We start from the raw sequence: 24,225 nt of genomic DNA, 5'->3' as shown, positions 1-24,225 counted from the left end.
GTGAGGTCTCCACTAGGCATACAGCTTGTTGTAAAGCAGCAAGTCTGCGGCTCGGCACCAGATTGACTGTTGGCCTCTGTGCCGCAGTTAGTTCACTTTCATGCAGCACTGCTGCTGGTCCCTGTTGTACACCTTTGCCTGCATCCCCCATGCAGTCTGCTTGCAGATGTCAATATTTCATAGCTATGCTTTCCCAGCTTCTTCTCCCCACGGGCCCAGGAAATCCAATACCTCTTATCTACTCCAGGCTGGAGCATGTAGCCCGCATAGTCAGTTGGGCAGTTGTGCACAAGAACGGAGAGCTGGTAGGTGTGCTTGCCAAGCTGGGCAATCAGGAAAAGGCATTTCAAATATTCACAGGTTTTAAGGGGGAGTGGCGGGGACTTCTGGTCTCCGTGACCCCTAGGCAGAGGAGTTCACAACTGTGACGGGAGTGGTCAGTGTCAGGGGTTGTGGGTCATCTGCTGGAGGACTGTTCGCATCAACGCAAGTCCTGAAGTGTTTACACTCGCACTGCATTGACCTCAGTACGCATCCATGGCTTGGCATTGCTTGGGGAGGTGGTGGTGTTGCATTGTCATAACTGTACATTGGAGGGAGACAAATTTAAGTGTAGACACATGCACAAACAGGTCGACAAAAGGCAGCTTACATTGACCTAGTTTTGTAGTGTAGACCAGGCCTCAAAACAAAGACTATAGGCAAGTCTTAGGTCCAGTTTAGGATTAAAAAATGAGCTACTTTTCTCCTACTGTAGGTTCTTCCAATGGCAGAATCTCCTTACAGGTTAGAGTTACACAGTGGCAGGCAGGTGCTGCTATGGTACTTTTCTTTGGTGCAGTAGCAAATAGTCCAAATTGAATAGGATGCTCCCATCATTTCTGTTTTTCTTTCTCCACAGTTTGTTGGGTGTTTTACTTGTGCCTCACTATTGGATTTTTTTTAATTTTTTTTTAATTTTTTTTAAATAAATGCCATTGGAAAAATGTAAATGTTGGCAATTTACATTTAAGAACTGAAAAGTGTTTTAGAGATGGATGGCACCTTTTAACTTTTAGGGCATCAGTTCAAATCCGGCCCTGATCAGTAGTGATGAAGAGTAATTACTTTCTCACGTCAATATGGAATGTGGTGTTGGTCTCAGTCCAGAACCCAGTAGACATGTGCCCACATCGTAAAAGCCACCATCCTAATTGGCAAGGCATTAGCAGAGAGAACAAGACTTGTACGGTCATTTCACCTCTGAGGTGATCACTCTGCATTCAGATTAAGGCACATTGTCGTTGCACAAGTTGGAGAAACTTGTATGACTACTTGCTATTATTGTAGCTGCTCTGTGGAGCTATAGGACGTCAGTTTTCAGTGTCCTCACCTTTCAACTGCGCCAAATTTCATGCATTTTTTTTTAAAAAAAGTGGGGGTGGTGCTTTTAGATTTCATCACCATTTTCATCTTTAAAAGAAAAGGGGGGGGGAACGAGGCCGTGCAGTCACTGCTTGTATAATAGGTGACTTGTTGTGCGCGCACATGTTTGCTCCTTCAAAACCATATCTACCCCAGAAATCAGCCATAAACAGAATGATCCCATGCTGCCTTTGAGAAACCTCATATGTGAAATTATTAAATTGAATAGAACATGCAGATAAGTAGAAGGATGAATGTAACAATGTGCAATAAAAAGAAATCCAAATAGGGTTTTGCCAACCAATCATGTCCCTGCTAGGCTGGCAATGATACGAATGTAAGTGTAACCTTAGCTGATATAACTGTTGTAGTTGACTGGCAGTTTGTCTAGTCATTGTTTGATTTGGCTATTTTTACATACTTGTAAACCATTCATCCTTTCCTTTCACCTTGGAAGAAAATGACTGTTGAGCTTTTTGCAGTGTTCTGTAATGAGCTTGTTTTCTGGCAAGGAATTTTAAGTACCTTGCAAAAGGAATTGTTGTTTTAACAAGCACTGTAACCTTGGACAGAGAGCATCAGGAATGAGGCTTTCCAGTCAAGACCTGTTGACTGAAAGGCAGAAGTCACAGCTTTGCCCACTTGGGGGACTATAGGCAGAGCTTTACTAGCAAGGCATTGCATTTTCTGACATTCCTTCCTGCCAGCATGGGAGCACATGGGGGTGAAACAGAGATGAGGGAATGCAGAGGTTTTGAATGGAAAATGGACCATATTTTCAAAGGAAAACGTTAAACTTCTGTAAAATCAGAACATTTTTTGTAAACTTAAAATGAAATACAAAAACTTCTCTAATTTCAGGTTTCAGATTTCATTGCAAATATTTCACAGCCTTAGGCCCCGATCCTGCAAAGGGGTCTGCTGACATGGACCTTCACCAGCACATGGAATCCCATTGATTTCAATGGGGGAGACTTCCTGGGTATAAGGATCTGCAAAGGTGGGTTGTTTTGCAAGATGGAGCACAAGTTTGTAGCCTGATACATAGAAACCTGAGTGTGAGACTGGTGCAGTCATCTGTAATCAAGTGCAAGTATTCTGTATCATATGTTGTGAAATAATAACGATAAATTATGTTCCCCAAAATAGATTTTGATTGTGTACCAAAATCAATGCATAGCAACTATGTGCAATTAAAAAACAAATATAATAAAAACTTCTGAAATAAATTAAAGGAACAACACTAAACACGGAATGAGCAGATGCAGCAAAGTGAAGAGAAGCTGATTTTAACCCATGGAGAATTTTATTTGTTATGGTATAATACTGGCTGCCAGAGTATTTAAAAAAAAAAAAAACGAAGCGTAAACTTTGGCCCAAATTACCTGCACCCAAAGGGTATATATCAGAGAATTGGTGAATAACAAGCAAGTTCTCAGGAGGACTGTGAGAATATGAGCTAGAGCTGCAAAAGCTGTTTGTATTCCCCTGGCATAAGGAAAATTGGTATAGCACACAGTGAACAGACTGGAATTTGCTGGAAGATACAGTCTTAAGGCAGAAGTTACACTTCCTTTTAAATTACAATCAATTAAGAAGATTTCATTTACCCCTTCTGGAAAGGGGGTAAATAGGTGGGAAAGTTTTCAGATTAAACAAAATTACTCAAGATAGTTGAGTCCAAAGCTGACTGTGAAGAGTTACCAAGGGATCTTGCAAAACGGAGTGACTGGGCAACAAAATGGAAGATGAAATTCAGTGTTGATAAATGCAAAGTAATGCACATTGGAAGATATAATCCCAACTATACATACAAAATGACGGGGTCTAAATTAGCTGTTGCCACTCAAGAAAAGGATCTTAGAGTCATTGTGGATAGTTCTCTGAAAATATCCTCTCAATGTGCAATGGCAGTCAAAAAAGCTAACAATGTTAGGAACCGTTAGGAAAGAGAGATAATAAGACAGAAAATATCATAATGCCATTATGTAAAGCCTTGGAACACCCACACTCTGAATACTGTATCCAGTTTTGGTCACCCCAAATCAAAAATGATATATTAGAATTGGAAAAGGTACAGAAAAGGGCAACAAATGATTAGGGGTATGCAACAGCTTTCATATGAGGAGAGATTTGAAAAACTGGGACCGTTCAGGTTAGAAAAGAGATCACTAATAGGGGATATGATCAAGATATATAAAATCGTGAATCATGTGGAGAAAGTGAATATGGAAGTGGTATTTACCCCTTCTCATAACACAAGAACCAGGGGTCACCCAATGAAATTAATACACAGATTTAAGACAAACATAAGGAAGTACTTCTACACACAATGTACAGTCAAACCAGTGGAACTCTTTGCCAGGGGATGTTGTGAAGGCCAAAGTATAACTGGGTTCAGAAAAGTTAGATACATTCATGGAGGTTAGGTCCATCAATGGCTATTAGCCAAGATGGTCAGGCATGTAGTGTCATGCTCTGGATGTCCATCAATCTCTGACTGCCAGAAGGTGAGGTTGGATGACCGTGGATGGATCACTCAATCAATTGCCCTGTTCTGTTCATTCCTTCTGAAGCATCTGGTACTGGCCACTGTCTTGCACATAGTTTTTGAACTTCTATGACTATATCAATTTAGGAACTGATCTAGTTAAAGAGGTACAACCCTCTAATGTGAATGCAGTTATACAGATATAAAGGTGCTTATATCCATACTGATTGTACAGGTATTACTGCCTCCCGACTAGGGGTTGTACTGTTTTGTCGGTATCGATTTCTAAACCGATATAGCCATAGCAGTACAAACCTGTGTAAACTAGTCCTTTTGCTCAATGTCATGTATTTAATAGCTCTACATTCAAGGGCTCAATCCCTAAACTGTTGAGCACTCCTGTGGGGTGCTGAGCACCTTAAATGCCCATGGAATTCAATGGGATCAAGGCCACTTAATGACACACAGGAAACACTACGCATTTTGCAGCAGGAGGCCATAGTACAGCAGCTAGGGTAGCTAACACCTAAACAAACTCTGAGCACTCAGCATATGGTCTGTAGGAACTGCTACAACTGTGGAAAAGTTGGAATTTGAAATAAACGAAGTTGTATTGCATCTGGCCTACGAGGGTTAATCAGTTACAGAATGTCTTTCTGTTCATTTCACTGTTCTTTCGATCAGGCCCATAGCATATTCCAGGGATCACTTAAACCTTTCTTTCATTAGCACTGAGGATGGCAGAATAAAGTGAGTTTTCTCCCATTATATTTATACACATAGACACAATTTCATAATGTGTGTGTATTAGAGAGCTGCTGGTCGCAGCTGTGTAATTCAGGTTGTGTTCTGAAATGGGCTGGAGGGGCATAAATTCATGTGTTTTTTTTATGTGAAATTTCATGTTAGTTTTTGTATGTTTGAATCTTTTATGGTGTGTTTTTGTTTTGGTTTTGTGTAATAGATTTTTTAATAGAAAATTATTTTAAATTGGCTTCTGGCTAAAATCTGTCAAGTTTTGGCTGTCTTATTATTAATATACATAGTTGAGGGGTCCAGAGGAAGGTGGCGAGCACTATGGCTGGGGGGGGAGGAATGGGATGTGGGTACAGAGGAATGTAAAAAGCAGGCATGTGGAAATGGGGTATAGCTACAAGAGGGTGTAGTGGGGTACAGGATAGAGCCTGAGGAAATAGGGGAATAGACTTCAAAGGGACTAACCCATGCATTAAAGTTAAGCATGGTTTGGGGCTAGAGTGCTCAGCATGTTACAGAATTAAGGTCTCGCTGGGCAGTGGGAATCAGGGAGAGGACTCAGCTGTCACAAAAACATGTTTCTTCCACTAAAGCTAAAGCTACTCTAGAAAAAAATTCCTTCAGAGTGATTGGTAGCTGCTCCCTTTCAGTCAAAATCGGAGTACTGTGTTATCACATGCTTTGTTCCCAGCATTTTGCCCTGGTTTCTATTTTTTCACCTGCTAACTACCATTACAAAAAAAGCATGAGTACAAGCTGACATTTTTCTGTAGCAATTGTCCCCAGTTGTTCCTCTGAGGTTCATAACCTGTTCCTTTCCTCTCCTTTATCACGTATGAGTATCCTGTCATGACAGTGGCATCAGCAAATTGTGAGATGCTACAAAGTGCATCTCTTTTTTCAGACTTTGGGGAAGGAGGAGCATGAGAGAGGTTTTGTGAGGTAGGCTGTTGATGGGGCTTTTTGTAATTTATGTCAAAGGCACTTGCAGTGCTAGACCGGTGTTCCGTGTTTCGTTTTTGTTGTTGTTTTTAGTTGGATTTTTTTTTTATAGATTGATAGATACTAAGGTCAGAAGGGACCATTCTGATCATCTAGTCCGACCTCCTGCACAGTGCAGGCCACAGAATCTCACCCACCCACTCCTAGGAAAACCTCACCCATGTCTGAGCTATTGAAGTCCTTAAATCATGGTTCAAAACTTCAAGGAGCAGAGAAGCCTCCCTCAAGTCAACCATGCCCCATGCTACAGAGGAAGGCGAAAAACCTCCAGAGCCTCTCCAATCTGCCCTGGAGGAAAATTCCTTCCCGACCCCAAATATGGCGATCAGCTAAAACCTGAGCATATGGGCAAGATTCACCAGCCAGACACTACAGAAAATTCTTTCCTGGGTAACTCAGATCCCATCCATCTAATATCTCATCTCAGGGGATTAGTAATATTTACCCTGAATATTTAAAGATCAATTACTTACCAAAATCCCATTATCCCATCATACCATCTCCTCCATAAACTTATCAAGTAGAATCTTAAAACCAGATAGATCTTTTGCCCCCACTGCTTCCCTTGGAAGGCTATTCCAAAACTTCACTCCTCTGATGGTTAAAAACCTTCATCTGATTTCAAGTCTAAACTTCCTGGTGGCCAGTTTATACCCATTTGTTCTTGTGTCCACATGGTGCTGAGCTGAAATAATTCCTCTCCCTCTCCTGTATTTATCCCTCTGATATATTTATAGAGAGCAATCGTATCTCCCCTCAACCTTCTTTTAGTTAGGCTAAACAAGCCAAACTCCTTAAGTCTCCTTTCATAAGACAAGTTTTCCATTCCTCGGATCATCCTAGTAGGCCTTCTCTGTACCTGCTCCAGTTTGAATTCATCCTTTTTAAACATGGGAGACCAGAACTGCACACAGTATCCTAGGTGAGGTCTCACCAGTGCCTTGTATAACGGTACTAAAACCTCCTTATCCCGACTGGAAATGCCTCTCCTGATGCATCCCAAAACCGCATTAGCTTTTTTCACAGCCATATCACATTGGCAACTCATAGTCATCCTATGATCAACCAATACTCCAAGGTCCTTCTCCTCTTCCGTTACTTCTAATTGATGCGTTCCCAACTTATAACTAAAATTCTTATTATTAACCTCTAAATGCATAACCTTATACTTCTCACTATTAAATTTCATCCTATTACTATTACTCCAGTTTACAAGGTCATACAGATCCTCCTGTATAATATCCCAATCCTTCTCTGAATTGGGAATACCTCCCAGCTTTGTATCATCTGCAAACTTTATTAGCACACTCCCACTTTTTGTGCCAAGGTCCGTAATAAAAAGATTAAATAAGATTGGTCGCAAAACCGATCCCTGAGGAACTCCACTGGTAACCTCCCTCCAACCTGACAGTTCGCCTTTCAGTAGGACCCGTTGCAGTCTCCCCTTTAACCAATTCCTTATCCACCTTTTGATGTTCATATTGATCCCCATCTTCTCCAATTTAACTAATAATTCCCCATGTGGCACGGTATCAAATGCCTTACTGAAATCTAGGTAAATTAGATCCACTGCATTTCCTTTATCTAAAAAACTGCTCCTTTGTCAAAAAAGGAGATTAGGTTGGTTTGGCACGATCTACCTTTTGTAAAACCATGTTGTATTTTGTCCCATTTACCATTGACTTCAATGTCCTTAACTAATTTCTCCTTCAAAATTTTTTCCAGGACCTTGCATACTACAGATGTCAAACTAACTGGCCTGTAGTTACCCGGATCACTCTTTTTTCCTTTCTTAAAAATAGGAACTATATTAGCAATTCTCCAATCATTCGGTACTATTCCTGAGTTTACAGATTCATTAAAAATTCTTGCTAATAGGCTTGCAATTTCAGGTGCCAATTCCTTTAATATTCTTGGATGAAGATTATCTGGGGCCCCCGATTTAGTCCCATTAAGCTGTTTCAGTTTCGCTTCTACCTCCGATATGGTAATATCTACCTCCATATCCCTCATTCCCATTTGTCATGCTACCATTATCCCTAAGATCCTCTTTAGCCTTATTAAAGACTGAGACAAAGTATTTGTTTAGATATTGGGCCATGCCTAGATTATCTTTAACCTCCACTCCATCCTCAGTGTTAAGTGGCCCTACTTCTTCTTTCTTAGTTTTCTTCTTATTTATATGGCTATAGAACCTTTTACTATTGGTTTTAATTCCCTTTGCAAGGTCCAACTCGACTCGACTTTTAGCCTGTCTCACTTTATCCCTACATGTTCTGACCTCAATTAGGTAGCTTTCCTTGCTGATCTCTCCCATCTTCCACTCCCTGTATGCTTTCTGCTTCTTCTTAATCACCTCTCTAAGATGCTTGCTCATCCAGCTTGGTCTACAACTCCTGCCTATGAATTTTTTCCCCTTTCTTGGGATACAGGTTTCCGATAGCTTCTGCAGCTTTGATTTAAAGTAATCCCAGGCCTCCTCTACCTTTAGATCCATAAGTTCTTCAGTCCAATCCACTTCCCTAACTAATTTCCTTTTTGAAAGTCAGCCCTTTTGAAATCAAAAACCCTAGTTGCAGATTTATTTTTGTTAATCCTTCCATTTAGTTTGAACTGAATTAGCTCATGATCACTTGAACCAAGATTGTCCCCTACAACCATTTCTTCTATGGGGTCCTCGCTACCCACCAATATTAAATCTAAAATAGCATCCCCTCTAGTCGGTTCAGCAACTACTTGATGAAGGAATCCATCAGCTATCGCATCTAGGAAAATCTGAGCCCTATTATTATTACTAGCACTGGTCCTCCAGTCTATATCTGGGAAGTTAAAGTCTCCCATGATCACGCAGTTTCCATTAGTATTTACTTTATTAAAGACATTAAAAAGGGCTCTATCCATATCCAAATTAGATCCCGGAGGAATATAGCACACCCCAAGCACTATCGTAAGAGAGGCTTTACTAGTTTTCTTCCCCAACGTAATTTTTGCCCAGACGGACTCTCTCTTATCCATTGTGTCGCTTCTTATTTCTTTACATTCTACCTCATCATTGATATACAATGCTACTCCACCACCTTTACCTTTGTTTCTGTCTTTCCTAAACAGCACATACCCTTCAATACCTGTAGTCCAGTCATGACTACTATTCCCCCATTTTTCTGTTATCCCTGTAATATCTGTTTTCACTTCCTGTACCAGTAGCTCTAGTTCCTCCATTTTGTTGCCTAGACTCCTCGCATTGGTGTACAAACATCTTAATTTTTGCTTTTTGGCCTCGCTCACATTTTGTACCCTATTAGGCACAGTCATTCTACAGCTAGTATAACCTATTAGACTAGTATCCACACTGCCCTCGCTCCTTATATACATACTCCTACCCACAGCTGTATCCTTTCTTACTTCGTCTTCTTCCCTCTCAATGCTAAAATCTGGCGTGGAGATTTCCTGAACATCTCCCCTTAATTCCTAGTTTAAACCTCTCTTTATCAGTTGTGCCAACCTCCATCCTAGAAGTCTATTTCCTTCCCTACTCAGATGAAGTCCATCCCGAGAGAACTGTCCTCTGTCTGTGAATGCCTCCTAGTGGCCATAGATCCCAAAGCCCTCCTTATAGCACCACTGCCTAAGCCATCTGTTGACAGTCATGATCTTGTCACACCTTTGTTGCCCTTCTCTAGGAACAGGAAGGATCCCGCTAAAGATCATCTGAGCCTCAATTTCCTTAAGCGTCTTCCCCAGCCTAACAGTCTCCCTTAATACTTTCCAGCGAGAATCTAGCTGTATCATTTGTTCCCTCATGAAGGATAATTAGGGGATTCTTTCCCGCTCCCTTTAGGATCCTTTTTAACCTCAGGTCTACATCCCGTATCTTAGCACCCGGAAGACAGCAAACCCTTCTATTCTCTGGATCAGCTCTAGTTACAGGCCTGTCTATTCTTCTCAATAAAGAGTCCCCGATTACATAGACCTGCCTTTTCCTGGTGATGGTGCTATTCTCCAGTCTCTCCCCTGTTCCCTCTGGCTGCAAGTTCTTTCCATTCCTATTTTCCCTTATAATCTTCTTCAACCCATCCTGTATCCTCCTGGGGCTCATATTTGGTGTAGTCTCCCTTGACTCTCCCCCTTTTCCTATAGGACTAGCCTCTCTTCTCTTCTTCCTTACCTTTCCACCTTCAACAAGTACTTGCTGAGCCCCTTCTTCATTTTCCAACTCTGCAAGCCTATTCCTAAGCTCTATTTCTCCTTCACTAGCCCGTCTTTTCCTCTGCCTGGTTCTTTTAGTCACATGCTTCCACTGACCACTTTCCTCACCCAGTCTCCCCTCAAAATTCCCCAGCCCTGCTTCCATCCGTGAGTCTGAGCTTTTCCCTTCAGATACCTCATATCTTTGCTCCATCATCTGCTCAAACCCCTTCCTAAACTCAACGAGACTTTCCACCTGCATCTCCAAACCTCGGATCTTTTCCTCCATCAGCTCTATCAGACGACATTTCATGCAGAAAAAACTCTTACCAGGTCCCCTCTCCAGGATCATGTACATACCACAGCTTCCACATCCAGTCATCCTCAATGTGTCTTCCACTACAGGAGTCACTCCCACAGCTGCCTCCGTATCTGTCATCGCCTTCCCACCTAAGTCCTGTTAATCTGGGAAACACAAGCCACACCAAAAAGACTACCCCCCCCAGCAAAAGCAAACCCCAAACAAGCACCACAATACAAACTCGCCTGTTTACAGCTCTGTTTGCTAGCTCCAGTGCCGCTGCAGCTGTCTGTGCCGCTGCCTGACTGGCTGGCTACCTTTATAGGACCTCTAGTCAGAAGCCCCACCCCCTGATCAGGGCTCAGCTGCTCTCCCAGCACAAAGCCCCTACACACACAAATACTAAAAATACAAAACCAAGTACAACTACCTTCTCCTCCAACAGAACTCCCACTCAAACTCCCCTGTTTAGAGCTCTATTTGCTAGCTCCTGTGCCGCTGCAGCTGTCTGGATGTTTGTGGGCGGGAGGTTGGGTTTTATTTGGTGAGGATGGTTCTTTCGTACATTACAAATTATTGGGCCAGATCCTCGGAGTAACTTGGCAGACCTCCATTAACCTCCATGGAGCTATCCCAATTTACACCGGATGAGGATCTGGTCTCTAGAGAGCAACAATAGGCAGGACATACACATTTCCTCTGATCGCAGTGCTCACCTCTGATCATCATAATCTCCTTTTGTAACGGTTACTGTATCGCCTGACCATTAGAATTGTATAGATCTCAGATTTAACCCTCTTCTAGCTAAAAGCAAGTTTTTACGGTACACAGAAAGCATGCTCTAAACTCTGAACAGCATTATTTTTCCAAACTCAGAAGGGTTCGGGATGTAGCCTGTCTTTGTCCTGTGCTACATACAAGCCCTTTTAATACATTTAACAAATGATGCTGAAATATTTTTCCCTGTTTGCAAAAAATAACGTGGTCTATAATAAAGGCTAGAAAAGAATCGGCTAATTATCCACGATCTGTAGTATCGAAATTCCGGGGCGGGGAAAGCACTCATGAGAAAAAATGCTTCAGTATTGCTCTGTATCATCTGATCCATACGAACAGGGGAAAGATGGTACAGCCTCTGCTCTTTCCCTGCACATGGGAGAGCTCCCTGAAGAACAGTCACCCAAACTACTCCTGTGGCAGTATGGCTCCTTATTGCTTCCTGCTTAGGACTAAGCCTAAGGGTATGTCTACATTGCAAAGTGAAAGGGTGATTGTAGCATGGGTAGGCACACCTGTGTTCGTTTTAATCGAGGTCGCATGGATGACCATAGCAGTGTAGACATGGTGGCACAGGCTTCACCATGGGCTAGTAACCCGAGTACATACTCATGGTCCCTGGAAGACTTGGATTCTCGGGGTATATCTTACTGAATCACTTCCCTGCCATTGTGGAGAACTTTAGGCAGTGGTTCACCTTGGTCCATCCTGTTCTCTGTCCGTGGCAAAGAATGGCCTAGTGTCTTGTGGGCTGTAATTTTTTGATCTAATTTTGGTTGTTGGATTTAGTGTGCGGGCACTGGGTGGGGCTGGTGGCCTTTGATATACAGGCAGTCAGAGTAGGTGCTCCAGTGGTCCCTCCCAGCTTTATTGTACCATTATGACTAGGGTAAGGCAGGAGATAATACAGTAAACAATCAGACAGACAGAATGAGCATAGCTGAGTGGAGAATGGGATTGGAATACTTGTGGCACCTTAGAGACTAACAAATTTATTAGAGCATAAGCTTTCGTGAGCTACAGCTCACTTCATCGGATGCATTGTACTTCACTCCCAGGAGAGCAACCTTGCAATATTCTACCCATCCTCTCACCTGGGCTGAGTAAAACAATTTTTTCAGTATTAGTCCTCATGATCAAGGGTGAGCCAATAAATTCTGTGCAAGGATTGGTTAAGTTTACATGTAAAATTTTCTGAACTGCAGCCTAATGGATAACCTTTGATCTCCATTGTTAATCAGAAGCAACCAACAGACAGTCACATGGGTTTCATGTAAATTCTTACAGAAATTGTTGGTGCCGTGTTCTAACATATCAAATCTGTGCATGCCTCTGTCAGCTTTGAAACGGTGTTCTCCCTGGTTTTGGAAATGCAGACTCTGATTATCATCAGAAATGTCAGCAGCACAGCAAAAGAAACAGAGATCATGTCTGTAATGGACTCGTAACTCTTTCAGAGACCAATTTGTCTCAGACACAATTCCCCTGCACTCACGAAAGCAAACCTGAACAACAAATGGCACACATCTCGATGCATAAGGGTTCCAACAGACCTGTACTGTAGCTACAAAATCAGTATGACATATTACAAATAAGTCCCAGTGATGTGTCACCAGCCCATCCTGCCAGTGCACATTGTCCCTTCAAGGAGTAATGTCTACATATCAGCACTAGTAACAGTTGTGTTCCCATGTGCATAAGGGAATGGAGTTTTAAATAATTCTTGCTTACAGTTTGGCTTTGCTTTTGGACTGGAGCCTGCTAAGTGAGAGATGTGGCTTTTTGGAAAGCTATACCCACTTTCCCTACAAAGCACATGAAACATAGGGAATCCAGGTGCACCCCATAATATCATCCATCACCTTCACATGATGGTAGCATAGGATGGTATCTTACTTTGAGCATCTTAATTCCTTTCTTTCAACTATGTATCCCAAACCAGGCAGGATGATATGTGAGTGTCTCGAGTTAAGATAATTCCTTTCAAACTATTTCACTTTCTCATCTGTCATTTGTCTCTACTTCTCTCAGTCTCTCATTCATAATGACAGATCTAGGTCCCTCAGATACCATGAGAAAATAAACTACAACCTATTAATAGATGTCCCTGGAGAAAAAAAAACAAACAAACCCTCTTATGCCAAGACCAAGAAATTACAGCACTCCCTTGGAAGACTGAAGGGGAAATAACAGTCTTGGTATCAGAGACATGTATGTATGAAGCTAAATTTCAAAACTGGTGCTCTGTGATTCACATTTTCAGTACTCCACAGCAAACTGTAGAACATCCATGTCTTCTCCAAAATTAAAAGCCCAGAGGTAGAGCTTTAGCTTGCAATTCTCAGGCTGATGTTGCTACTGGGGCAGAGTACATGTTGTCACAGTGTTGTCAGCTCTTGCAATTTCATTGTGATTCTTGTTATATTTTGTGCTTTATCTTAAAGCCCCAGCTCCTGGAGCCCTGTGATGAGATCAGACTCTCAGCTTTCATTTGAAAAGTTTCTAACCCTCATGTTTACAGAGCAAGGCTTGAAAATGTGAACCCTAAAGACTCAAAAAACAGACAGCAAATAAAAAATCTTGTGACTTTTAAGTCAATTTCATTATTTTTTGGAGGCCTGACTCATGACTTTTGAACCTTGGGATTTGGCACTACTGACAGTGTTAACTAATTATTGGCATACTTCCACATGTTTTCGGATTATTTGTAAAGTAGAGCTTTAGCTTGCAACTCTCAGGCTTTTTTAACATTTGCAGGATTTTTTTTTGACAATAGAGGAAACTATAACATTGTTTTAAAAGGGGGATATGCTGAAATAAGTGGTAGATTCTTTCCACCTTGACTTCAAGTTAACAAAGTTGTTTGCCTGGGAAATGCCTTAGACGTGCAAACCACACAGGGATTCTGTCTGCCTATACAAGCCATGTATGGACTCTGGCAGGCTTTCAAAAATTGGTGTTGAAAATCCATGATTATTACTGGGAACTGCTTTCCATCTTTAGTTCACTGAATGCATCCGATGAAGTGAGCTGTAGCTCACGAAAGCTTGTGCTCAAATAAATTTGTTAGTCTCTAAGGTGCCGCAAGTACTCCTCATCTTTATGGTGACACTAACACCTCTTCCTCATAAAATTAAGTTTCAGATGATTTCTCCAGGTCAAACACTGAACACATTTCACCTGAGCAATTCCACAGAGATTTTGGTTTGTCTTGGCATGTTTTCCTTCCTAATATTGGGTTTTATTTTCATATTTTCTCCAGTGGCTTTTTGCCTGCCATAGATTTTATTTGTTCGTGTGAATTTTTTACTGCAGTGCCCGTTGGACAGTCTATGCATAGTTTATTCAAGGAGCCCAGGATCAACATGTGCTTGCAAGCAGTAACAAAGATAACTTCCAAATGCTGTAGTCAGTTCATTTGGTCTCCTTTACATAAAGTTTCTATAGGCTTCTGATTTTGAACTGTCATACTATAGTTCCCATTGGTTTGTTGTTCTCTGACAATATAAATAGCTTGGTTCAAATTCTGCTTTCGTTTACACTTGTGCATGCCCATTGGCTTCAGTGGGGTTTCACCAGAGTCACTGAGAGTATGTCGACTCTGCAATAAAAAACCCGCAGTGCTGAGTCTCAGAGCCCAGGTCAGATGACATGGGCTTGCAGGACTTGGGCTATGGGGCTAAAAATTGCAATGTAGACAGGTTCAGGTTGGAGCCTGGGCTCTGAGACCCCACAAGGGTCAGGGTCTCGGAGCCTGGGCTCCAGCCCCAGTCCGAATGTCTGCAGTGCAATTTTATAGCCCCGCAGTATAAAGTCATGAGCCTGAGTCCGCTGACCTGGACCAGCCGCAGCTGTGTCATTTATCACAGTATAGACATACCCTGAGTGGAGAATTTGACCCTTGCCTAAATTAGATAGCAGAATAGTTCCCATTTGGTGATAGCAGAGTCAGTTTTTCCCCATTGTTTTAATTAGCCGTTCCTTATAAATTAGTTCATTGATATCTGTTGTCATTCTAACAGACGATTGTGGCTCCCCTTCAAGATCTTCCATTCTGCTCTTGAGTGCCCAGAAACAGAAAAGATAGTGTTGTACTGTAGATGGAAATAATACCCTTGCCTGCCATATACAGCTGAAGCAGCAAAGTGATCATCACTCCGGGTACGCTGTGACGAATGTCAGTGTTTCTGTACAGCCTTTATCACGATAGGTGGAGAGCAGCCTGTTGGACAGATTGCAGAGGGCCAGATTCTGCTTCTGTACCTCACTTACTCCTCCACTAGTTCCACAGATGTCAGCAGAGCTACTTTAGGGGTAAGGTACTGTTCAACAACCTTGCCTATTAGAAAAGGGCCAGATTGTGGAGCCATCACTCATTTCGGGGGCACTTCCTCGCAGGAGTATTCTCATGGACTTCCCATGAACAGGTGCTCACAAACATGAATAGAGTCTCCACAACCTGAGCCTAATTTAAATGTAATTTAATGTTCTGAGGTTAAGTGAAACATCTGTGTTAAGTCCTCTTACCCCACTGAAGTCGTCAAGGCGTGCTGGGGGTAACTGAGGACAGGATCTTGTCCCTCTGCAGTGTGGCTATCCCTTGGATAGGCAGTGGAGTATAGTTTTAGTGATCACGACTTGACAGGTCATTTGAATGAATAGAATAAAAACAACTTTCCAATGCCATTTTCTATAGGTGCTAATGCATTTGCCCTTCACTTTTGCAGATCCCTGGGAATTTGCTTATATGCTTCATTCAGAAGCAATTTCTTTGATGTTTTCAAAGAAAGGAAGGAATCTCACCTTTTTGAAGGGAGGTTGTAGCTGAAGACACTTATGGGAGGGCCAGACAAAGCCAATTATAAATAACCTTATAGACCTGCCTTGGCATGAAGAAGCTTATTTGAAGCTGCTTTCTTGGCAACATGCAGATTTTGCTTCTCTACAAGTGATTGATTTTGCGAAGTTCACTCTTTTTCAAAGATTTGAATATAGGGATGAGACAAACATACCCATCAAAACAGGGGTGGACCAAACTGATCCTACTGCCAAGTTTCCTCTAGTGTGTGTATGTGAACATCCAGTAGGCAAATGCATAAGGGTTAGGAGATGAGAAATATTTATACAAGTTAGGAAAGAGCTCAAATTCACGTGGAAGTCTGCAGAAGAGCTACAAGTGAGTTATACCCAACAAGCAAAAATATTTATACAAGCTGCCAACATTTTATTTTATGTAATATTCTACAGAGTTTACTTTTTAGTGTCCAGAAATACGCATCTGCATATGTGTGGTTCATCCCTCATTCGCTCACGGGCAGTCTCTATGGCCATTTTACGATCAGTGCCAGCAGAAGTGTGAATTGCTAGTAGCATTTGGCAGGATGGACTAAACCCTCACAAAATTATTTGGGAAAAATAAGTGAATAATTCAGTCATATGAACACACCAGGGACCAGATTATTCTCTCCACAACACAGGGGACAGGAAACTCCTTATCAATCCCTGATCATCCACTTCTCTTCTCTGGATTCCTATTTCAGGGCTTGTGCTCCACTCAAGTGACCTAGCACGTGTCCTGATGTGAAAGAACAACGGAGTATATGTAATATATCTGGTTGCCATTTTTAGATACTATATGAATTTTAAAAAATAATTTATCCTAACTTTTGAAAGCCATGGCTGTGGGATCGTGTCTCACTAGTGAGAAGTTTTATTGCTTCAGCTGGTAGGTGATGGGGACATTTTTGAAGCCCTTTGTCAAAAAAAATGAGATATTACATCCAAGTGTAACTCCTTTGGAATAGACAAAATGTACATGAGGTCAGACTAGATGATCGTGATGGTCCCTTCTGGCTTTCAAGGCTATGAGTCTATGCCATATTATCCCTAAAGAGAAAGACTTGCTCAATTTTTCCCAAGAAGGTGTGGGATAAAGCTGTTCCTAAAAGAATGGCCCTCTCGGCCCCAGCGCCTCCAGTAGGCAGGCTTAAAAAGTAGGGATCTGAATCTCAGCAGGTTAGTTTTCAATAACATGCCATGCCCCAAAAATTATGCATCTGAGCATTACCTGTCACTGAATGAGTTTTCTCTCTCTTTCCTTCCTTCCACCAGCAAGTCACCTAACAAAATCTCTAACGAGCAGAAAGGAGTGGTCCTGATTCTGATCTGACTGCACCAGCTTTATTCTGTTGAGACTCCATTTACTCTAGTGTCAAAGGAGAATCAAGCCCAATGGGTGAAGCCTGTCTGAGGTGCTAATGATCAAATCATGAGGGAGGACTGCTTAAATCCAGCCTTTTCTTCGTTAATTTTCACTGGGTCTGCGAGAGGAGCTGGCAAGTACATTTGCTTGCTTAATAGACCAGTTGATAGACCTGGGGAGCACTATCCTGCTCTCCAGAGTCTCTAACTCTCCTAGCCAGATTCTCATACTCTCTGTAGCAATCAAGGCATTGAACACCACCAGGGGGACTCCCCTTTAGCAATACTAGGGAGTTCTCCCAGCCCTCATCAGTGTAATATGAGGGCGGGTTCTTCACCTGCTCAGCTGGAGAAGAGCTGTAAAAAGTCCTGGGTTGTAGTTTTGCTGTGCTCTTTCTGTCTCATACAAATCTATTCCTGAGGTCAGCCAGGGAATATTGCATGCAGATAAACCTGGAATTTCCATGTTGCCCACACGGACCTGCATCTGACATTTATGCTGAAACTTATTGTCATGAGATGTAAATTTTTACAAAAGTTTTGGAGATCCCCTGCAACCATCATGAGATCAGGGACTGTGTGGATGTCGGTTTTATCTGCCACTGACTCCCTTGATATTGATCATATTTGGAAGGGGAAGGAGGAGGGAAACAGAAAATTGGAACAGGAGCCGCCAAACCTGCCCATTCCCAAGTGCACAGCCACGAAGGATGATTACTGCTGTCTAAAGCTGAGAACTTTCATTGTGTGCACAGTGATGGCTACTGGCTTTACATCAACTGAGAAATTAGACTTGTGGCCTCACGCAAGGTTTTTGTGGCTTATTTTATATAAACTCCCCACTTCCTGCTCAGCTCATCAGAAGTTGTACTTGGAACAATTTGGTTTGTGAATTTGTATGGGCTTCCGCAGCAAGATTCCTGTTAAGAAGTTCAATAGCTGGTGGGACCAATATCCATGGTATTTTAGGGCTGGCTTAGCCCTGGACATTTTTGGTTGGGTAGAGCCCAAAGGCATGCCAGATTAGAGATACAGAGTTAAAACTATAAATTATGAGTATCTGGAGAACATCAAGTTAATGAATTTGTAATGCGTCACCATGTTTTCCTGTGTGCAAAACTAGGTTTATTGTATTCATTTTGATTTTGTTTTCATTAAACCCCTGGGGCCTGCTTCTCCTCTCACTCTCAATGCACTGCATCTCAGGGGGAGTTTTACTGAAGTCAGTGGCAGAGTTTCACTAACGCAAGTCTGGTATACAATGAGGGGAGAATGAGACTTTTTGTTGAAAGGGCATTGCTGGCATCAGTATCAGTTTCCCCACTTTACAGATGGCAAAATTGAGTCCCAGAGTGGTGATATGACTTGCCCAAGGTCACCTAGCAGGCCAGTGGCAGAGATGGAAATATAGAATCCAGTCTCCTGAGTCCCAGCCTAGCACTCCACTGTCACTGGAGATGTGGGAGAGGCTTTGAAATGAAAGCCTTCTGGGAGACGCAGACAACCTACAACGTAAAGGAACAAGGCAGGGATTTTCCCAAGTGCTACTCTAGCTCTGTTTCCATTGTCGTCAATAGGAATGTTACCAATGAATTCAGTGAGAGCAAAGTTTGACCAACGCTGAGCTCTTTTGAGAATCCCACTCTAAAAGCACATTTTAAAATGTATTCCGAGTTCAAAATGAGTTACCCTGAGGTTCAGATAATTCTGCTCCCTCTGTTTAAAATTCCCCCCTGCTGTTTCATCTGGAAAGGGTATTCTTCTTGATCTCCTGTTCTGTGGTCGTACTGAGTTTAGCTGTGTTTCACCTGACAAATGGCCACTCTTCAAGAGGCATAGGCGCCAATTTCTTATGGCGTCTGTGGGTGCTCGTGCCCCAAGCTCCATCCCCATTCCAACCCTTTCCCCCAAAGTCCCCACCCAAACTCCGCCCCCTCCCTGCTCCTGCCCTGCCGTCTCCCCTGAGCATGCTGCATTCCCCCTCTGCCCCGCTCCCTCCTAGTGCTTGCCTGTTTTGTGGCGGCAAGCACTGGGAGGGAGGGGGGAAAAGCGGATGCGCTCGCGGAGGAGGTGGAGGCACAGGTGAGCTGGGGTGGGGTGGGGAGCTGCCGGTGGGTGCAGAGCACCCACCAATTTTTCCCCGTGGGTGCTCCAGCGCCTATGTCTGAAGTTACTAGAAACTTGACACAGAGACCTTTCTATTGCAATATAAAGCACCTCACAATCTTTAGTGTATTGGTCCTCCACATGTTGGTGAAGTTAGATAAGTATTAACCCCATTTTACAGATGAGGAACCAAGGCACACAGAGAGACTTAGTGACTTGCTCAGGGTTACATGGGAAGCGTGGTGCATAACAGGAATTTGAACCTGGATTTCCTGTGTCCCAGGCTAGCCCCCTCACCATGGGATCAAACTTCCTTTCTGCAGGTTATTGTATCTCTAGCTTTGCATTACTTAACGTTATTTATTGAATTCTGACTGCAGAATATTTTCCACAAAGCATCCACCCAGATCCCACTTCCCTTTGTTTTTTTTTTTTAATAGCTTTAAGTGCCAGGTCAATCACATGACTAAATGAGTGCACAACATTCTTATTCTTTTCTGATATATTGATCATCTTTTCCGTAAAATAGTCAACAACCAGGGCAGATTTTGATGCATTTGTGGCTAATGGCTACCTCTGCTTCTCGATCCTACCTTTGGAAATAATCGTATGAAAAATATTTGAAATTCAAATATTTTTTATTCTGCAAGTGAAAAATTACTTGGAGATATGCCAAGGCCCAAAGGGGAATTAGGAGCCCAACTCCCATTGACTCAGTGTGAGTCAAGCGCCTGACAGCCCTTTGTGCCTTTGAACATCTCCCTTAAATATTAAAAAGTATTTTCCCTGCTTAAATCCAATTGCTCTTAACGCTGTGTTTCCTTCTTTAACAGATTGGCTCTAAGGGAAAGTTGTTCCTGACCACATTCCCCTTGATACAAACATTGCTCTGCAAGAGTATTGCTGGAAGAAACTGACTGCAAGCTACAGCTCAAAGAAGTTCCATGGGGACAGTACCAGATCCTCTGAGGTCTGCCAAACTTTTGTTGGTTGCTGCTTCTGAAGAGAGAGATTGCCTGGGAGATCCGCAATCCACTAAGCACCAGAACAAACAAGCAAGCATAGAGAGGAGCAGTAATGGCATTTCTTACACCAAGGCTGAATCTGCTGGAGTTTGCTTGTTTGATCTGAACTGTACTGTAGTTTCCGATATCCAAAGGGATGAGCACCTCTATGGGGATGATACTAGCAGGCCAGACATGTTTTTGCCTGAGTTCTTCAGCCAAGCTGAAGAAGTGCCTCCTGCATGTACCAAGTCGTCCAGTAACTCGGAGCAAACGGGCAGCCGTGACGCCACAGTGCAAGCACAGGTTGTAGCAAAAACCTCTGCAGCTGGACATGCAACAGATATGATGCCAGCTACCCACAATTCCAACCAGCTTATACAAAGCAACCTATCAAGGATAAGGTCACTGGCACAAGTTGATGACTGTGCAGTGAAGGTCTGTGGGATGAATAATCCAGTGGAACTTCAGGAGTTAAATTATCCATCCCTAGACAACACTATCAAGGGTAGTGAGTCCTGTCACCATTCTTCTCAGGCAAATACCCTGCAAAGAATAGACATGGAGAAAGAAAAAGCAGTGGAAATAACTGACCCTGGCTTCTCTCTGGCAGCCACTGCAGTGAGGGACTTTGAAGCTATTCCTGATCTGGGAATCAGGCCGCAGGTTTATTCAGAAGCAGAGATAAAGGATGCAAATGATGTGAAATCCTGTCCCACTTTTAGGACTGCTCTTGCGCAGACCAATAAGGCTTTGCCACAATCCGGCCTTGAGGGGACACAGCCCTTGTGCGAGGCAGAGATGGAGAAAATAGGACCAGTGCTGCCCCAGCTCTCCAAGTTCAGAGAAGTAGGTACAATGACAGTCCAGCCTGAGAGCACATCTTTAACTCGGGAGGCAGTAATCAAGACATGGCATGATGCTGAGGTTCAGGCAGTGGCCAGTATGGAGAGCAAATCTGCTTCCACCAGCCCAAGTATCCTTGCTGCATTCCTCAAGGGGAATCCTCCTTCAGAGGCAAAGGAGCAGTTGCACGTCATTTATCAGAGTGGTGGTGGACAGAACCCATCAGAACTTGTTGACAACTTTGCATCACTCCAAAAGCCAGCCTGGTGTCCTGGTATCATGCCAGAAGGGTACTCTCTGACAGCTGCGATAGATGCACTGGAAGCTCAGCCTGCCCAACTGCAAAAGCATCAAGGAGACGCTCCTGACACCATCTGTCCAGTGCTGGCAGGTAGCATAACACCTGTCTGTCCATGCCAACAAGGAGCCGGGAACACCCAAGGAACACCGGCTGATAGGGCAGAAACCCAAGTAGCCTGCTTGGCCAGAGACAGCACAGACATTCCTTCACTGCCATCAGATGCTGCAGTCTTACTGAAGGCAAAATCTGTGTGCCAGATTACGGTTAACACCAGTAATCAACCTGCAGCACCTAAGCAGTCTGGAGATGGTGAACCCCGCCCGTCTCCATTTACAGCTGTCCCTGAAACAAGCAACAACTTTCTGCACCAAGTCAGTGATTCAGAAAGTAACCAGTCACCTGGACACGGACACGGTAGTGTACCCCATGGAACTGAGCAGACAGAGACCCTGTGCAGCGCAGCTGGTAGCAGCACTGATAGCAAGCCTCTGCAGTTCCCACGTGTTGATGAAGTGCGAATCAGTCCGCTTAATGTCAAAACCGAGAGAAAACCAAAGAAGGAAGAAAAGTTATTGTTGCGTGAAGCTAAAGGAGGAGTTAACACCAGCACTGGAGCTGCTGCTAGCTCTGTGAAGGTATATGCACCACGCACGGTTAAAATGGAGCAGGATAAGATGTTGGAAGAAACTAATCAGGCAAAGAAGTCCAGCAGCCTGAGTCTGCAAGCTGGATTGACACCTGAGTTGAATATGTATTCTACCCACGACACCCATAGGCTGGAGACCCCAACAGCTCCACCATGTCAAATTAGCAAGGCCAGTGAAACCAGGAAGGAACCAACAGCTGTTCCTGCCTCTGCTCCACTACTGCCACACCTTGGGGAAAAGAAGAAAAAGCCCACTGTGGCCACGGAGGCCAAAGTACAGGTGCAGCAATCCAAGCACGTCAGAGATGTTGTGTGGGATGAACAAGGCATGACATGGGAGGTATATGGTGCTTCACTAGACCCAGAGTCACTGGGGATCGCTATCCAAAATCACTTACAAAGACAAATACGAGAACATGAGAAACTGATCAAGGCACAAAGCGCCCAGAACCGGAAATCGATTTCCTCGGATACATCTTCAAATAAGAAACTTAAAGGGAGGCAGCATAATGTGTTCCAGTCCATGCTGCAGAACTTTAGGCGACCTAACTGCTGTGTCCGACCTGCTCCTTCTTCTGTGTTAGACTGATAGGGGTTTGTGTGTCCACACGTACAACCCCCTCTCCCCAAAGGTGGAAATAAACCCCACTGCTCAGTTGTATTATCTGGGATTATAATGCGGTGACCGTGGAAATTCTTACCGGAAATTTTAAGAATAGTCACTACATTGTCCCTTGATGAGGTATCGCCCCTTTGTTATTTCCATAGTAGACCCTCACCCAGTCTACCGTCAAATGAAAAACGAGGCACTTTGCAAAAGCACAATTTTAAATTGCCAACTGACTGGAGTGAGAATGGGATCTCCTGACTAGACATGAGGCAGAGAGAAGAATCGTATAAGTGTTTCTAAAAAGTGATTTTTTTTTTGTTGTTTCACAAGGACTAGCATAAGGTGTGGTGGTGATTGTTCTTTTTAATTAAACTAACCTTAAATAGCTGTAAACACACACATACTCTCCAATACTAACAAATACAAATTCCTTTTAAAAAAATCTGCATTGAGTTAAGTGCATAAAAGGAATAAGGGGTTAAAAGCTTTCAGTAGTAACATAGAAAAGGGGAATTTTCAAAGGACACCAAAGTAGGTAAGTGCTCATCTCCCCTTGAAATATAACAACATTTGGTTTCCTAGCACCATTAGGCTTCTTAGGAAATCCCAGCATTAACTAATAAAAAATATAACTGTTGATGAGGGGAATCACTAGAGCTAGTCATTAAAATTCAGAAGTAGAGAAGTAATTATGAGAAATGCTCTGTAGTCCTTTTAGAATTTTGTTTGTTTTAAAAGAAAAGAGCTTTCAGGCATACTCTTTCCAAAGAGAAGAGTGCTGAGCAAATCAAATATGAGCTCTCAAATCATTCTAGCATCCACTGAAACATGTGAGATTCTCTACTTACAATTACTTGCATCTGACGGCAAGTCACCTTTTTGTGTGATGGTAAATCTTTGTTCCAAACTCCAGGGGGAGAGATCTAGCTCAGATTCAGAACATGTAAAAACTGACTTGAGCCCATATTGTCTCTCAAGCCTGCAAATTGGTAGGAATTCCAAACTGGGAGAGCTTGAAGAATTAGCCACAAACGTACAGATAAATTATTGCCCAGTCCTGCAAATCTATGGGAGCTCCTCCTGTGGAGGGCTTGCAGCATTGGGTCCTTAGCCATGAACTTGCAGATTCCAAGTAATTTAATTGTGTTGCACTAAACATTAATGCAGTTGAGTTTTACACAGATGCTCATGGAAAATGAATTCCAAGATTGAACACCTAAGTGCTCGTAAGTAACAAACCTTAAAATTATATTCATGAGTACTCGGAAGTAGTAAATTTTATATGCAGTTGGACATGGCTTGTCACTGCAGGGGAAAGGGTTCCAACAGACGCAACTAAGCGAGGTATGGAAGGAGTTAAATCAGCCAGCCATGCAGGTCTGACTGCACCTTGGCAAGTAGGACCAAGCACAGTCATGCATTACTTTTTATAGTAGCGATGAGAAAAAAATATATTTAAAATCTTCACCCAGGTAGTACATTTTACCGAGGTCTAACTTGTATAAGAACAATGCCTCCAGCAAGGCCTCTGAGAGATCCAGGACAAAAAAAGTTTAAAAAATTAATCTAAAATTCCCCAAGTATTCCCGCTTACC

The 24,225-nt window shown here is 42.8% G+C and overlaps 1 protein-coding gene across 1 annotated transcript in view; it reads left to right on the top strand.

The window, feature by feature from the left end:
• The window catches only part of GPRIN3 (GPRIN family member 3), a 76,643-nt gene extending 53,616 nt beyond the window's left edge, over positions 1-23,027 (top strand). Inside the window, exon 2 of the mRNA XM_038398072.2 lies at positions 20,057-23,027. Coding sequence (XP_038254000.1) covers positions 20,168-22,609 — 2,442 coding nt within the window. The 5' untranslated portion in view covers positions 20,057-20,167 and the 3' untranslated portion in view covers positions 22,610-23,027. The remainder of the gene's footprint in view (positions 1-20,056) is intronic.
• Positions 23,028-24,225: the final 1,198 nt, after the last annotated feature.

Source organism: Dermochelys coriacea, chromosome 4 (genome assembly GCF_009764565.3).
Source record: "Dermochelys coriacea isolate rDerCor1 chromosome 4, rDerCor1.pri.v4, whole genome shotgun sequence".
NCBI classification, from domain to species: Eukaryota; Metazoa; Chordata; order Testudines; family Dermochelyidae; genus Dermochelys; species Dermochelys coriacea.
The sequence above is the reverse complement of the archived record's forward strand: the minus strand, read 5'-3'. Positions and strand labels throughout refer to the sequence as shown.